General features: G+C 37.6%; 1 protein-coding gene across 7 annotated transcripts in view; it reads right to left on the reverse strand.

Moving 5' to 3' along the window:
• Positions 1-18,090, reverse strand: part of ADK (adenosine kinase) — a 291,201-nt gene that overhangs the window by 259,826 nt on the left and 13,285 nt on the right. For all 7 annotated transcript variants that reach the window (XM_040606787.1, XM_040606784.1, XM_040606786.1 and 4 more), the window contains exon 2: positions 16,109-16,183. In XM_040606787.1, the coding sequence (XP_040462721.1) occupies positions 16,109-16,183 (75 nt within the window). The remainder of the gene's footprint in view (positions 1-16,108; positions 16,184-18,090) is intronic.

Consider the following 18,090-nt stretch of genomic DNA (forward strand, 5'->3'; position numbering starts at 1 on the left):
TGTTTGTGTTTATATTAAATGTTTGCTTTTCATTTTTTAAGCATACTATAACCTGTGTAAGTTCAGCTCTGGCTTGTGAAATGCATTTTAAAGGTCCTTCTGAAACAGTAATCCTACAACTCAACGCTTTTTTATTTCCCAGCTCCTAATAGGAAAGAACATGAAAATTTAAGTACTTTGAGTGTAGTCAGCATTTTCACAGTAACGCTTTTAATATGAAAAACAGACATAAGGCACAGTTCCCTTCAGGCACCATCCAATTTAACAAAGCCTTAACCAAATTAAAAAGAAAACACAGCCTACGCTAAATATGTACTGGTGAAAAACTCCTAATGAATATCAAGTTCAGATCTGCTCTATGAACAAGTGTTTCCTGAAAAGCTGGTAAAACTCACCTTGTCCTAAGACTCAGAATAAAAACTGGTGATGAGCAAACAGGTTTAAAAAAATGGCAATAGATCTTCATAGCTTCAAAACTCATTCACCTTCCAAAATTTCTGACTTGAATACACCCCCCTAAGCAAAAACTTACACAGAAATTAAAAGGTAAAAATCGCACTGATATCAAACTAAAAATCAGCACAGACGTTATACACTGCTGCTCGGGCCAGAAGAGCAAAGACAAAATCACCATTATGCACACTACCCAGAAACAAAGAGGTACAAAAACCTGTATATGTATCAGAGTGATATTTTCATGAGTATTGTCAAGAATACTTGTGAAGGAACAAGATGCTAAGAATTTTTTTGCATTAACCACCAATGTGAACTGTTTCAGTGATACGAAGTTGCAACAGTAAAGCACCCTTGGTCGCTCTAAACACATCTGTGCAGACACTCCGCTGCCTTGTTTGATGTACAAATAGATATGAACTTTTTGCCACAGTACATAGCTCCGACTAACCTTGCTCCCCTTTCAATGCACTTGGGCTTTGCTATTCCATAAGCTTATTGTACTTGACATGCCTTACTGCAGTTACTCTTTGAAGCATTTCCCACACTGATTAAAAATGGAACATACGAAATGGTAGATTTCCAACATGTTCTCTGAACTTTGCAGAAAAGTCATCAAAAAAAAGAACAGAATGTGACCGCTCCATCAGAGACCTAAAGCATGTTGATTGTATCAAGTGGACAAGACAAGCAGAATTTATGCTATACTAGGCTACGCTTCATCAATAAAAGAAAAGACCTTTTAAGACAGAGCTCTGTAGAAGCCTTTCTTCATAAATTTTCAACGAAGTCATTAAAAAACCTTAAGGACTTCAGCATAGCCTTCTCTATTTCAGATTAATCTAAAGTTTCCATAAGAATGATTCAGCAATTATGTTGCTTCAACTTTCAAGTGATGTTAAGGCTACTTTGACTGTTCTAAAAAAAGAAATGCAGCCCTTTTATTGTTTTTTTTTCTTAATTATTAATCTTGTAAAAACTAGGACAACCAGCCTGTGGGACATCGGTGCTCACATGTCCTTTTTCAGACTGTACTGACAGCTTTCCACCAAACGCAGTTAACACGTCCCACAAGATCTTTCAGGTCAGAAACACAACAGCCATGTGTGAACCTGCTACAACAGTGCATCCTCATCAGCATTTACAGACCAATGCACACAGCGAGCCCAGCAGAAGCTCCCAAATACTTCTAACACATCAGATTTATGGGGGATGGGTATGGAAGGTCAGCCTGCTTCTCAACTTCCATCTGCAATTTATCAGACAGAATGAGTAATGCTGCCATAACCACTAACTCCATTTCTTCTGACTTGATCTATACAGAGATCAAAAGGCACTAAGCGAACTGCTTTTCCTGCTGTAGTGAAATACTACTTAAAGCAAGGCAGTATTTCTCAATTTTTGACAAGGCTACAGTTGCTCAGAAATTTCAGTCAAATCTAACGTAGCCTTAACTCCTCCGACTAGCCTAGTAATCTTTTTCATGGACACAAATATGGACTGTAAATACCATGTCTTGTATTCACTTAAATCATTACTTTAAGCTTTCTAAGCCAGATTCTAGGGGTTCTGCATTTTCTAAATCAAGATGAAAACAAAAAAGCCACAACCCAGACCACACCTTATGTGTAAATTCAGCAGCTAAATTAATCACAGACCAGATGCAACCAGCTAAACCAAAACTAAAGTTTTGTGTAATGGCATATACATGCATCCTTGTCCAAATATTTGTTTTAAGGCTTTTTTCCCTTCCATTAAAGAAAAAAACCCCAAACCACCAAACAGTAAAGGGCTTTGATTCATATCCTGAATGTCTCAGTCCCTTGCCTGACTTGCAGCACTGCTTTTATTCTGCCAGCTAACACATTTGCTTTTTCATTTTTTCCGTAAATTCCTCCATTGCTTTGCTATAGTCTCCCACCTTCACCATCTGAAAGGCACGCCATGCTCCCCATTCCCTCAGAATTTCTCTCTCCTATTCCTTAACAGGCCCACTGGTGTCCCCCCACCTTTTCATATTCTTTCTTGGCCTCAAATTGACAGCAAAACAGGGACCCCTTCTACATTAGTTTCTGGTTTTAATGACAGCTGATCATCATTTATGGTTACTCTAGGATGACCTTGTACAACTTGGACAATTTTAGAAAAATTCCTTACTGAGTAGACACTGCTTTGTTGACAAATACAAAATGCAAGTACAGAATCTCTTCCTTGAAAACTGAAAGATTATAAAGGAATCGTATGACAGCAATACAGTCCCAAAGAAAGCCTGCTTCCGAAAAATGTAAGTTTTGCAATAGTCCACTCCATACCAACAAAAGATGAAACTGCCTAAAAGACTCTTCAGACATTCCTTTAGGAAAGTACTACAGCTGTGAGAAAATGTGCATCTCGGATGGACTTCAGCATGGATCAGCACTAGACCCAACACTATGCCACACATTTATGAGTGATCCAGAGTTAAGTACAGTAGCTACTGCTGAAAGCCACAGATGACAGCGGACTGACAAGGGTATGTAACGACAACAAAACTTTCTAGCAGACAGTAAGATGAACCCATTCAAACAGTAACTTCAAAATACAGCCACATGCAGAGCCAAGTAGGTAAATAAGAAGAATAAAAATAGGGGCAGGGGTAAAGGCAGCCCACAGAGTAGTCACTTTTAAGGGGGGGAACCAAGTGTCACAATCTGCAACTAACTCAACCTGACCTTTCAACTTAAGTCAAACACTGAAGACACCAATGAACTACTTCAATACAGAAACAGGAAAGAGCAAACAAAAAAATGAGAAAAAAAAACTCAGAGTGAGCAGTCAGCCTTATTATTTGATCCCCTTCCATTTTTAAACAGAAAAACTTGTAGCTAAAACATCTAGTTTGGGAAGAAGAAATGTAGGTAGGAGTAAAGCACACACTAGTGTTAGTGGGACAGAGACATGAAAAAATAACAACAAGGTTAAGAAACTTCCATCTGAAGACTGTTGAAAAGAAATTACTTCATGGTTCACAAAACAAAAAATCAAGTCCAATTAGGGAAAGAGCATGTAATACTGTCCTGGCAGAGAATTACACTGCCTAACAAAACCGAAGCATCTGCTTAAGGAAAAGTTTAAGTGCAGTTCAAACCACAGAGCTGGGCCAGTTCATTTATTACAAAACCTCCAGATTTTAAACACTGCTACTGGAATAGAACTGTCAGGGCTGCAAGAGTGAAGGACCACCTTGGAACCCATAGAGGAATTTCTGGTGTTTTCTTTTTTACCCAATTATTAGTAGCCAGTTCCTGCATACTAGCATGACTGGGGTCTTATTTGGCTACATCCCATCCCTATGCAAACCTTTGTCTTTCAGAAAACATAACTTGGAATTTCTGGGTGAAAGGGATCCCAAAAATATTTGCAGAAAGATTATTTTACCACAATACTCATTATGAAAGATGGATTTAAATTTCAACACAGAATTAACTTAAAATTACACTCCTGAAACCTAGAATAAAAAAAAGAATACAGTTACTGATGTCATGAATTAGAAGCATTTTGTTTTCCCAATTTCTTGCACAGATATGATCACTAATTTAAATATAAACATTACTAGGTATAGTTTCTCTGGTGTTTGTTTCTTTGCAGTTCCCCTGACGCCTCTTGATCAACATTTTCCTAAATAGCTGTTTCTAAATTATTCAGTGTAATAAGATAGACTCCCTACAGATAATATGGTTGGAAATCAAGACTTTAATCAGCTATTAATATTGTAAGACAGATTTAAAAGGCTTTTGAAATTGAAGTCAAAACAATAATAGGTTTAAATGATTAGAAGGGATTAAGAAAGCCAGGAAAGTTCAAAGCCTGTTAATCACCAGACTGTAGAAAACTATGATCATTTAATAGGGTCAGCTCTGTCACTCTGGGTTTAAGCATATAGTGGTGGACTTGTCAAAACAGTTAACTACAAACCAGTGAGCTAAAAATTTAAGACAACTAAACACTTCCAGCATACAGCTAAAGATAAACATTTTTTTCAGTAATAATTTCTGAAATACCTGAATGCAAGCACCTTTTAAAAAGCTTTACATACTCTGTACATTTTTGGGGGAAATTGGTACTCTGAATTTTATACTCATTACACTGGTAGAAATATACTTGGTTGGCCTTGATTAACTTCATCAAGGAATAAAATACTAAATTTGTGCAGAACTATAGGCAGTTCTGCTTACAAGTGAACTCTATTCTTTTGATATTATTCCTTTGAGTCTTCAACAGTTAAACCATTACTTTAGCCATACCAGTCATTTCACGCCATTTGTTTTGAAATCATAACCTATATTTTACATACCAATTTTCTTCAACCAGAAATAAGCATTAGTTTGTAGTTGAATTCATTCTGAGAATGAACACAAACCAGCTTTTACAACCTTGCATTGAAGTTCCATTTGCACAGAAACTAAAAAAGCCCAACAACACTAACAGGTACATAATCTGAAAAGTAATCAACTGAATGGTTCCTGTTCCTTTCCTAGTTATCCATAATGACTTGCTATTATCACTTGAAAATTTATTATTCAGACCACATTCTACCACAGATCCTGACAGCACTAGTACCGAAAACCCCCGAATACCTCCTTGCTGCATAAGGAGCTTTGCTTTGAGAAGGAAATTGGAACAAAATATCATTTGGTGACGGCAGGGCAGTGTGGTTATGCATGTGACCCTGAGATTCTCCTGCCTAGACTTATAGATTATTTCACCGATTTCTTCTAAATAAAGTCTCTCTGTGTGCAATATATGAATAGCACTGTCAGCTGCTCAACCGAGCTTCTTGATGCTTGAAAATGAATCCTTCATCTCCTTCTTCTAAGAAGGCTGATTTGCAAAACTATGTGCTTTAGGTGTCAGGAAGAAGTTCAATGGGCTCTACTTCTACAATAAAATACAGGTTAATGTTTTGGACAAAACTAATGAAGGCAGTAATGTTACACTGATGCAAACATATCACAGCCTCCTTACACTCCATCAACACAGAACATTTCATAATTGAATTAAGACTTTGTCTCCAAGCTCAATCTGTTCCAACTCTATCTCCAAAAGAAGGAAATGAAAACAGTTTTTCTAAAATGCAATTATTTCACTATCTCCAGTACAAAGAAAGAAATGCCACATCAATAAAAGCTAATTAACACACAGCAAAAGACAATTGTTGTCCACCAAAGAACTCTTAAACCACAAAGTCAGACCAGAATATTACTTTTAAGCAATAAAATCCTCCAAAAGGAGGATACTGGAAGTGCTGAGGCTGTATTGAATCTTCATTGATGTTAAATACTTTATCGTCTTAAAAAATCCTAAGAATTGACCTTTTCATCATTCAGAGGGATAAAGAAAGAGACCAGTGTATCGTATTTAATGCAAAATGCATTGCTTCATTTAGAAATCATAATGAAAGTAACAGCAAACCTTACATATCAGCTCAAGTTTTTTCTTATTTCCTTAAAAAAATAAAGTTTAGGATGTATTGGATTCTCCTGTTGCACAACTTTATGGGTGTCTTTGTGTTTGTGACAGGCTATGCAGTAAAGTATCGACTCCATACTACTATTGCAACCTAAACAAGTCTTGATGCTGCCTAAAAGCTCGATCTGTCTCTGTACCTGCGCACTTGTTACAGGACAGTTCAGCTTACAGAAACTTTCATAGAGGATTGTCAGGGAGCTCACGTGCCTTAATTTGTCTCCTCTAAAAATTATTTTTAACACTGACTAGAGCCAACAGCAAGGTACAGACAAGTGTTGCAGCTACTATGAAATTCCAGCCATGCTGAAAGAACTTACCGAAGCCACTGAAAGCATTAGCTTTACTGGAAAAAAATTAGCATACAGAAAATGGCAGAAAATGTTTCTTTACCAAAAGTTTTAATTTCATCCTAAAATATGAAGGAGCAATACCAAGATGGAGACTCGGGGAAGAGCTCTTGAGAGATAAACTCCTTGCTCTGCTACCACTACAGAATCAAGAGAGTGAGTCATGTGGAGAACAGCAATTACTGCTTCTGGGAAGAACCATTCCTCCCTTTTGCCTCTAGTCATAGCCACTGTTTTGTATCTTAACCCTTCACCCACAGCTGCAGCTGCAACATCAAGCCCAGGCATCCAAGTATCTGGCAGAGGAAAAAGGGATGGAGGTATTCGGACAGTTCCCATCACTCACAGCCCAGAAGGGCTTCACGCTTTGGCTGAATAACAGTTTTACCCAAGGGCTGGTTGTAGAAAAAGGTGTTACGAGCATTTCCAATTTTGTGAGTCAGTAGAAACGTAAAATTCTATATCCTCGTATTTTTTTAAGTTGCCAGGCTTCTTTTATTAATTTTTAATTCCAATTTGCATACAAAAGTTGAAACGTCCCACTTTTGAAAACAAGTCAGGTACACCTCAGCTGTTCTTGGCTAAAGCTGGAAGTTGTAGTTGGTGCTTTCAAAACAATAAAAAGCTAGCAGTTACTGAAGTGACTGAATTTGGTATTTCAATGATGGAATCTGTTGAAACAACTCTACAGCTTGCCTTTAACTTATATAGGCTAGCCATATCCCTAGCACAAAAGCAGTCAGGGATTTTGCACAGGCTAACTTTTGCAAAGGTGGCAATATTAGCTCTTTTTTCACAGCCCCCTTAAGAAAATAGCTACTTCCCAGCCCACAGCCCTCTCAAATGTGATTTCCAACAACTGAGCTTGTGGAATTGCAATCCAGATTAAGAATACTACAGACACTGAAATTGAAACCATATCTAATAAAGATATACATTCAAACGCTTTACCTAATGTAAACCAGCTAACAGGCATGTTCTCTTTAGTACTCTAGTTGTTGTTTAATAGTCCCGTATGTAACATCACAAGCACAATTCACAACCGAAATAGCTTCCATGAAATTCAGCGAAACACACTCTTGCAAAAATGAAGTTATAGCAATGAGATTTGGAGGAAGGTCTTCGATCTCTTTTCCACACTGCAACTCTACAAAAGAGGCTCCCTAGAGACATGAGATTCTGGAACACTTTGCCTCTTCTACTGGAAGGCCAGGGAAAAATTAGTATTAGAAATTGAAAAATTTACATAGTAACTACAATTCTTGTCTTGAAAAAGAACAGATATAAGTATGCTAGTTTGAAGCCACATAAAGCACCAGGAATTAAAACATCTGCATTACCATGTACCCTTTTTGTTTTCCTTTTAACTTAATATCCATAGTTGGAACTGCATGCCACGTTTACTTGGAGGGGCTGGGCGCTGAATCTGGTCATAGTTTCACTTCTCACAAAGAAAGATGACTGTATACTTCCCAAATAGAGTGTTAGCATAGACTTACAGTGATCTTTATTGCTTACCTTCCTACCAGTGAGAAGCTCCTGTTGCCTAAGAAGAATAAAACCCAGCCTCAACACTAAGAAATAACTAGCCTCAACAATACAAGGGTTGAAAAAACATCTGTGGTAATATTTGTGTTTCTATAACTTCTTGCTACTGTGCACTTGTTACAGCTTGTCATACTAGGCAGTCGTATTCTCCCCTTTAGATTTTATCAAATGCATCTCAGACACTTGCGCTGAAACTTAATCACTTTTGCTGTCACTTCACAACAAGGAAATAAATGCAAGAAAAAAAAAATAAAATCAGTGGAGTAAGCCAGAAAAATAATCACCAAAAATTGTTTAGCCATAGCTCCCTTGTCTTCATGTAGTAAGACAGACATAAACACACAAGTTTAAAGTAGAACTAAAAAAAATGAAGATAATCTACATGTTATTTTATTTCGTGTAACTTGCAAAGCAACAGAGCTTTTCCGAGTGCAATATTTGAGTTGTCTTAAAAGATATAGCATTGCTTTATAGACTTTGTCACAGGTTCAGAGTAATAATCTAATAGCTAGCAGGACACACAGCACAGACATATACACCATGATGATGAACTCGTAATTGAATCCCATGCTAATTAAAAAAAAAACAACCACACCACACAACACTCACTGAAATATTATATTATGCTATTAAAGAAGGGAATCAAGGATTTGTGAAATTAAAGATCTTTGTCTCCAGCTCTGCATTTAAACTGAACTTGTCAGGGCACTACAGGCTTCAGGACATCCTGAAGTCTACAGCACAGACTTGGTCTCCAGTAACTTGGAGTATTGATGGGTTTGCCCTGACAAAAATAAAGTGAAATAGCACTCAGACAGCTGGTTTCCTCTTCTCCAGCCCTTGACTAAGCCAAAACAAGAACACCAGTAATTAAGAGGAAGACAGGCTGCCTCCACCCTCTCCCTGTGGCTACAGCAGAGGCCACAGGTCCAACACTCCAGAAAGGAACAAGACAAGAAGAGGCAAAGCACAGAGCAGGCCTGGACGTGGTTAGGTGACACAGTACCAGGGATTTACAGAAGCACAACCACCTCAGAACTTCAGTCACAGGTAACAGTAACACTGACGTGGTCCTTGCACATTGTTCAGGAACAGGAAGTTACTAAAAAGAAATGTTAAAAGGTAGCATTTAATTTCAAAAGGAAGGACAGAATCGCTGTCATCTTGATACACCTAACTTCGGAAGAAAAGCCACTGAATTGCAAATTGCCTGACCTGAATGAAGCAAAAACTATCAAGTAAGAATGAGCATTGTAATTGTCTTAAATACCTAATTTTTTAAAACTGAAGTTTTTAAAAAGCTGAAGGTATTCCAACCACTTCAGAAAAGCTATCATTAAAAGGCCATCTTTTCCAAGAGATAACAAATCAATTTCATCTACAGTAAAAAAACCCAACACTGAGAACATAACAAACAATTTGTTTGACTGGACTTTTCTATTCTTCAATGCGTGAGTGATCAAACTGTTTCACTGTATTACTATAGTAGCTAGGAAAAAAAAACTCAAGCCTTTCCTATGCTGATGGGAATTTTGGTTTGGAAAAGCAGCATGGGAATGGAAAACAATATTAAGATTGCATCTTATTATCTTGTAATTAAAGAGAACACCTGCAACCATACCCAAAACATGAATCACCATTTTTATATACTGTATCTTAAGTAAAAAACAATCTTGTAATTGTACACTCAGGAAACTCTAAGATGACAAGTTTTTCAATACAAACAGCAAGCACCACTTCCAAACACAAAGTTTTACCATCTAGTTTTGGATTGATTCCAGTTCTCTACTGATAAACCCAGCTTTTTCCACCAAAGACATCTTCAGCAAGGGTCTTTTCCTTTAATATTATTGCTTAGTTAAAAAGAGGCACTTACTTAATTCATAGAGCTCTAAGTTCCTTGTTTGCATTGAAAAGGCAAATGGAACCCAGTATCTCATCATTTGCCTTGTAATGCAACACCCAAAGCTGCATTAAACAAATTTGTACTTGGTAGTGAAGAGAAAATACAAAATAAGCTCTCTGTGTGTCAGTCTGTCATGTGTCTCAAGGTTACTCTATAGAAAACAACCCAATAACTAGACATGTCCTATTAACATGTATTAAATTAGCAAGTTTTCTGAAGTGGAAAAACTAAAAAAATGAAGTTATGATTACTAGGCAAGCATTTAAGAAAGTGAAAACGCACAATAAAGAGAAGAGAAGAGATAACAAGGAGTGGTATATTTCCTATTTATGAACATCTTGGGTCCTATTTTACAGGCAAGTAAGTAGTTGCAAACTCTCCTATAATCATTGCTCAAGCTCAGCATACCCTGAGAACATCACAGCTCCTCACGCAAAACTGTCATTCAATAGGTAGATTTTTTTAAATTGCCTTTTCCAAATTGAGCTTCACTAAACCTTTCACTCATTTAAACTACACAATTTAACTAAACACACTAGAAGAAATAATCAGGTTTGTAGAAAGCTCTAATTATGTTGTCAGGAATGCTACCAAATTCGTAGGTACACTAGTACCAAGAGGACCTTTAAGACAGCCATCATTAGCCCTAAGTTTTTTCCAAGCAAACACTGAAGTTTTTCTAATTTACCAGCAGTCAGATGATGCAATTTGGCTGAACAGTTTCAGCAATGTTCTATGTTCAGACTCTGAGATAAGCTAAATTGACTTCTACAGGTACAGCTCAAAAACACAAGGTAATAATGAAACCCTCAGGCTTTCAGCTTCTCTGCCAAATAAGCCTGTGCAAGAGATACTTTTATAAGCAATCTTCACAAGGATTACTGTTGGATACATGATATCATACAGCAAGCTCTCTTCTAAAAAACAAACAACAAAAGAAGTGTAAATATTCAGGGACAAGTTTTAAAATTATTACTACGTACTTTTCATACATTCAGCACTGTACCAACAGGTAATGCAATCCCCAAGTTGAAGAAATACGAAAAACTATTAACCTGTCCCAAAGGGTTGATGAAGCACACAGAGCAAAGTAAACACATTAGTGAAACTGAAAAATATGTAAGTTAGGGGTGATCCCCCTCTTCAATCTGGCAGCGAAGTCCATACCTGCGGCTTGGGCATTCTTTGATTCTGAAGCCCCCCAGTAAAAAATAGCCACTTGTCTTTCTCAGTTTTCAAGCTCACTCCAGCACATGGTTTTGGGGAAGGGCTTGCTTTGCACTGAAGCCTTAAGACTGTGTTGAAACCCAAGTTTGATGAACAGACAAGGAACCATTTCCGATTATGTAAAAACTGTTCAAAGCCTTAGCTGCCTTATAAGAGCTAATGGCATGAGTGGTGCTTTGGGGGTTTGTTTTGTTTTGTTTTTGGGGGGGGGTTTGGGGTTTTTTTTTTTTTGCTATGCAGAGTTACAAAGGCTTGTGTTAGACACAAGCAAAGATAAACTGAAAATGCTGAGAATAACACATGGTAGAATGGCTAAAAGCACAGCTATGCAGACCAACCTAAATTTAATGCAAACAAGCAGTTGTTTTTCATTTCAGCTGCTTCTCAAACCTCTTCCTCATTTATCATATGAATTCTCACAAGGGTGGACAAAAAAAAAAATCAAATATGTACATCATCTTCACTTGCATCACAGCAAGCACCAAAACAGCCTCACACAAGGAAATTTAATTTACCAGGTGTCACCATTGCTCTATTAGTAAAGTTTGTGCTTAACTAATCCATTACCCTCCACCCTCCAAAAGTATTCTGCAGTGAAGAAAGGCAGAGAATGCCCAGGCATCTTGGGATCTTCAGTAATGACCCAACCACTTTCAATGCTGCAGATACGTTGGTAGCACACTGCAGGAGATCTGTATCCATATTTGTGAAATTACAGATTAAAATGACAACATCTCTTCCCTTGGTGCCCTGGTATTCTCTTTTCACACATTAACATACTTTGAAGACCCTATTCATTCTTCCTCTACCATTTCTTCAAATCTGTTTTTCCAGTGAAGAGTAAAAATAATATAAACCCATTTCTTGATTTCTTGGTTTACAGACAGTTTGTATTTATAAGTGTCACTGAGAAAGCAGGGCAGAGAACTAAGGAGCAGACGATCCAGGGAATGAAAGCTACTAAATACTACAGAATTTCACTAAGCACCTTCAATAAGCTTGTGCAAAGACTGCCATAGACCCTGATTTTATGGAGAGCAGGAAAGAAAAGACAAAAAAACCCAAAACCAAACAAACCACAAAATCCAACCACACAAGCCGGGGGGGGGGGGGGGGGGGGGAGGGGGGGGAGGGAAGACTTGGCTGCTTTAACAACCAGCAAGTAATCAAAAAGCAAGTTGTAATCCTGGACAGTGATGGTGATTTAAAAATAACAAATAAATCAGTCTAGAGGTGACAAATATAATGGAATTTGGCATCCAGACTAGTAAACACACCGCAGTTCATAAGATCATGGCTCTGGTCAAAAGCCCAGAAAAAAAGTGAAATAAAGCAATAAGCATCCTTAACTTTAATGTGATTAAGAGGACATATATCATAATTTGCCCTATACACCACTCAGTTTTAAGAGCATGGGCTGAAAGATCTTCACATGATTATACAGGTGCGGGCAATTACAAATACTTTCCTCACCTTCCCACTAGCTAATTAGAGAAGACACAAGGTTTTCACATATATAGAAGTTCCAAGACTAGCATAATAACTCTGTCAACATCAATTTGTCAATAATGATTCTCTCCACCCCCTCAAGTCATGCAGTCATAGACCCAATTGCTGGACAACAGCAAGAGATTTATCCATTCTGTGAACACACACTTCTCAACCACCAGATGTGCGCTTAAGGTGACGAGTCATGACCAGATCTCTACAGCCTAAAAATTAACTATAGTTAGATAATTGTCAAAAACTAAGTATTTGCAAAACAGAGTGCTCTAGGGGGAGCACTGAAACTGATGCCATCTCCCAACTTTTAACAGCAGGACACTGGAATATTTATAGGAGTCAGCAGTACTGAGTTTCTGTGGAGTCCTAAAACATCATAACTATAATAATCCAAGTTTCTTTGGCCACCTTATTAGAGTTTAATATTCATAGTGCAGACAAAGTTATTCTTAAATTCCTGTTACAGACTCTGTAGGTAAAGGAATATTTCTGTTAAATGCCACAGATAGAACAGATTACACCACAAGCTTTAATGAATACCTGTTAGCAAAGTTACTTTCACAGATTAGCATAGCTATAGTTAGCAATTCACCCACAAAGCATCAATCCTTTCTCTATTCTTTCCCCTCCCACCCATAAAAAGCTGCTCTTTGAGCAAGTATCTATATGTTAGAAAAATTAAACAAAAACCAAAAATAAATACTGTTAGGCAAATTAAAAGGAGACACACACACAAAAAAAGGCATTTCAGGTATTTCTTTCATGCAGATATTCAGAAAAATCCAAGGTCATGCAATGGATTAGATTTACTTCAAGACTGCTCTCCAACTCTGTGTACAGAAACTGAAGTGGGTTTGGGTATCACCAGCTTTCAACAGTGCCATCAACACTGCTAACACTTTTTCACATTGTCTCCCTGAAGAGAGATAAGAAATGAGACCCTGAAAACATAACTACCTGACAGAGGCCAAAGCTTCTCTGGCTCAGGTAATGCCAGACTGCTAACATGGTCTGAAAAGCTCAGATGGGCACAGTGGAGTTCTGTTGTGATACAAATTAAGACGACCTCTCCTAGCAATAGTCTAGGAAAGACTTAAAGCTTTCCAAAACTTGCCAAGAGACCAAAAGACTTCAGAGCCCAGATTAAACAAAAATACACCTTAAAAGAAAGGTGACAGTGCTAACAATCCAAGCCAAAAATACCCACCCAACCCTCCAACACTGCTCATTTCCTCAAATCAGTATTACATGACAGCAAGGCGTTCCAAATCTGCCTGGGGTAGGACTGCATTATGTATTTGTTTTCAGATTTATTTATAATATGGATTGTATGCCATTTAAACATTGTTAAAAGGACCACCTGAGACTTCCTACACAATCTTACGCTGCTTCCATTTGCATTTTCTTAATAGAAGTTACTAAAGTGATCTGGTTACAGCACTCATGTTAATACTCTCATTTCACTAACAATATACATTGATTAAACTTGCAACATTAAGTCCTCTATTCTGAACAAAGGTTTTTATTCTTAAAATCGGTTATAGAAGAGAGGACGGCAAACTAACAGAAACAGTGGAAAAAAATTACATGTATAAAACTCTTTGGGTTTTCACCTCAACTCTTTCTTCATTTTACAAAGCTACCTTCTCAAGTCAGAGCACAGCAGGCCTGATGGCCCCATTAAACATGCCCATCCACTCGAAGAGGTGAGACACATGCTCCAGAGTTATTTGATCACTGCCAAGTTACCAAGCGCTGACACTACGTTGCTAGAGATGAATGCACATCTTGTTTGACAAGAAAAAACACAGAGACTAGGCTGGTATGATTGACAATTTCTCTGTCAAATGCTTCACAGTCCTGAAATATCTATGTTCTTGCACCTCTCTACAGCATTTGAATAGATAACTTTATTCTAATAGTTGTTTTGCAGCTAGGTTTGCTATTTTGTCTCCCTTCACAACCTGAGTAAGCGTGGGATTCGATACTCATTTCAGTAAGTATTGCAAAAAGGTAGTTGGACTTAAGAGTAGAAATGTGCTTGTCTGTTAAATGGAATACTATGAATACACTCACTAATACAGAGCTAGAAATAAAGTCAGGTACCCGTGACGATGGTAGACAAACCATCTTCTCAGTTTTGACGTTATTACCAGAGCTATCACACCATCAGCAGGTCCTTTGTGAAACTGTTGTTGGAGGACTGTTTATTGCTTTAAATAACGCAACACTCCACAAAGGCATTTTGGCAGTAAAGAAATGCTCACAGAGCATATGCTGTTCCAGGAGATCATTTAACTTGTCTGACAGGACTCAAGTCTGAGTACATAAGACTTCACATTTTTTAATTAAACTACATTCTGCAGAGCACATCAGGTCCAGTGAAAAGTGTGATGCCCTCCTACAGGATTTCACTGCTGCAATAGAGATTCCACCACCTCTTTTATGAGAAGCATATATAAGAATTAATTGGAGGGTACTGCTGGGTTGGGGGCATTACTTATATTCAGAGTCTGGTTTTCAAGTTATTTCAGTAGAAACATTAGACAGAGAATTTATCAGAATAATTTACTCTTTCAGAAATTGAGTCTATGTCTTGAGTGTTCGTAGTTACAGAAGTTTGAGATTGATATACTCCATTGCCTCCTACCTCTAATATTCAGGCTCTGACTTAAAACACACCTTTAGATAAAACATCCACCACAAAACAAATTATTGCTATTATTAGAAGTTTCAGAACAAAATATTTGTGGCTGACAGTACACATTCACAAATAAAAACTCTGCACCTGTTATTTGGCGATGTGAAACTTATTCTTGATTTAGCATTCCCCTTAATAACTAAAAGAATGATTATAGAAAAAATAACACTTCAAGAATTAAACAAAGAATTGTGAGCACTCTGAAATCAATTTACTGATCACTTGCAAGCAAGAGAAACAAAGCAGCAAAAACTGGAAGAAAGTGAGCTCATGCAGAAGGATTTAAAAGAGCAACTATATTTTACACCTCTTGAAAAGACACATCTAAGCTGCTCCGAGAACAAGTAAGTTTAATGCCAACAGGAATTAGTGATACGGTTGTATGGACTGTAGCATAACCACCAGGCTTAAGCAAGATAACAGACCACATGATAAGAAATGGTCCTGTTCTTGACTGATAAATTGGATTATTAAAAAAAAAAAGGGAACTTCCCTTGATGTGTTACAGAAATGGCTTATTTGCCCCAAAGTCATCACTAAAGAAAAAGAGCGCTGTAACAGTACATCAAAAGTAGCACATAAATATTCATACAAGAGCTACCTACATCTCGCTGACACTGATGATTGCTTCCAATTAAAGGCTAGCAAAGACAGCATGAAGAGACTAGAATAAATAATTGCTAGAAAACAATAAATACCAAAGCCACATTAAAACATTGACACTGCCACCACAGCTTCATACAGCTAGAACAATCAAACGACTTGATACAATGTTGGCTTCTTTCAGCATAAGGCCAGTATCCCACTAAGATCAGCACCAACTCAGCATTACACAAGCAGGTAGTCTTCCGTTTATTTGTAGGCATCACATTGGAAACAAAACTGACATAAAAAAAAAAAGAAATCAAGACTTACTTGTCAAGGAAGTCTTTGTCCACAACTGCACAGATATCAAGCAGAGGATTTCCCATTCCAAAGAGGACATTTTCACTGTAAGAGAATCAATTATTTCAAGTTAGCTTAGTATTAGTTTATTGTTCCCAATATAATACATTGCAGACTTTTTTTTTATTAAGAAGATGATGTTTCCTTGAATACAGCTAATGAACAAAAAAGATACACATTTTGCCCAGCGCAGCAGTCACATGTAAGCCTGGCATATAATAGACAGAGAGTCAAATTCAAGTGAAGTATCATTCTACAATAATCTTCTTTGGTCAATATACAGACTGCAAGCAGTCAGGAACATATAAAGGTATATATTCTGTAAGCTGTCATTCACTCGGATAAAGAATTAGAGCTCCATGCCACATTCTGTAGTTTTAAAGGATTGCATTCAAGTTGTAATACCAGATTTTAGACAGGGGGAGTATCAGACCAGGTTATAAGAATTTCACTGAACAGACTTAGTTGCTGGGTTTACTCTGCTACTGACCAATAATTAACAACATAAGTCTGTTTCAGTAAATTGAAAATAAGTGACTATGGATTCTGCATTCTCAGCCACCTTAAACAGCATAGCCACCTACTGATAATAATGTATGTACTCGTTAATAAATTTGAAATTCATTGCCATTACTTTTGTCACATAAAAACCAGACATCAGAGATACTGTAAACAGCTGGAAGAGCTAGCTTTAAGGTCTTTTTCAGATTCATTCAGAAACCATGTGTTACTTTTTCCTGAACAGCATGTGCTTGGGTGATAATGCAGTGATACCAAAGGATTAGTTAGGTGGCCTAGTGTCAAGTAGGAGTGAATGCAGCTGTTGTTGAAGGCTGCCTAAAACCTATCTAAACCCATCACATTCCTTCCTAAGCTAACACCTGCTGCCTCCAACTGGCAAGGCAAGCCCCTGCTCTAGCCACCAAAGGTAGCTTCAGTATGACCACCAAATACGCCTCCCTCTTTTCTATGTCTCTATCAAGTATTTGCAGAGAAAGCATATTCCCTGTCTCTTCATCCCCTCAAAAGTACTACTGTTACACTGCACTTGGATCCAAAGTTTAACTGCAGTTTATCCAAAGCTGCAGAACAGTGGCAGCTGAATCTCACAGTGAGTGAGTTTCCAACTGTTCTGGCCCACTTAAAGCAAGATAAATGTTTTAGAAACTCTGTATCTGTCTGCTAAATGACAGATTTCCTTAATTTCTACTCAGCAGGATAAGAAAAGAAAAACACAAAGCAGAAAGGAGAGGATACAGGAACAATCTCATTAATTGTGTCCAACAGAGGTTGGAGACTCATTCACTTACTTCCTCTCGCAACTGCTATGAAAAACTCCTAGCTAAAAAATACTCAAATTTGAAGCGACTTGCCAAATGTAACTTCTCCCTCCCTACGATGCCACATTAGCCTCAGTTAAATGCTAAGTTCTGAAGTCTGGAGAAGAATACGTGGAAAACATGATTAATAACCTTGATATTGAGAGACAGCAAACCATGTTTTAAGTATCCTATTTTTTGTTGTAGCTTTACAGTTGGGCCTTTACAGCCCATACCACTGGATGTGAAAGGTGGAAGGCACTGCTTTTTGAGGATGGAGCCAGAAACACAGCTTGCATTAACTAAAATAAGCAACATTAGTAAAAAACTGTAAGACTCACTACACACTTTTGTCAGTGTGAAAAGAAGTACCAGTTCTTCTAGACAGCATAACCGTAAGTTCTATCTAGCTAGAAGAAGACTGAGACAGATGACAGTAAAGACAACATAAGGATAAGGGGAACTGTAGCTGGAGCCCCAGGACAGGCCATTCCCTCCATTTTAAAAACCAAGTATGGGTTTGGTTGTATTGCAGGACAATGAATGATCAAGTCAGAATGTTAAAAGTGCTGAACACAGGTTTGTCCCAAACGACATGCTCCTGTACTTGATGTTTAGCTGACGTGCACATAC

Source organism: Falco naumanni, chromosome 9 (assembly GCF_017639655.2).
Source record: "Falco naumanni isolate bFalNau1 chromosome 9, bFalNau1.pat, whole genome shotgun sequence".
Classification (NCBI taxonomy): Eukaryota; Metazoa; Chordata; class Aves; order Falconiformes; family Falconidae; genus Falco; species Falco naumanni.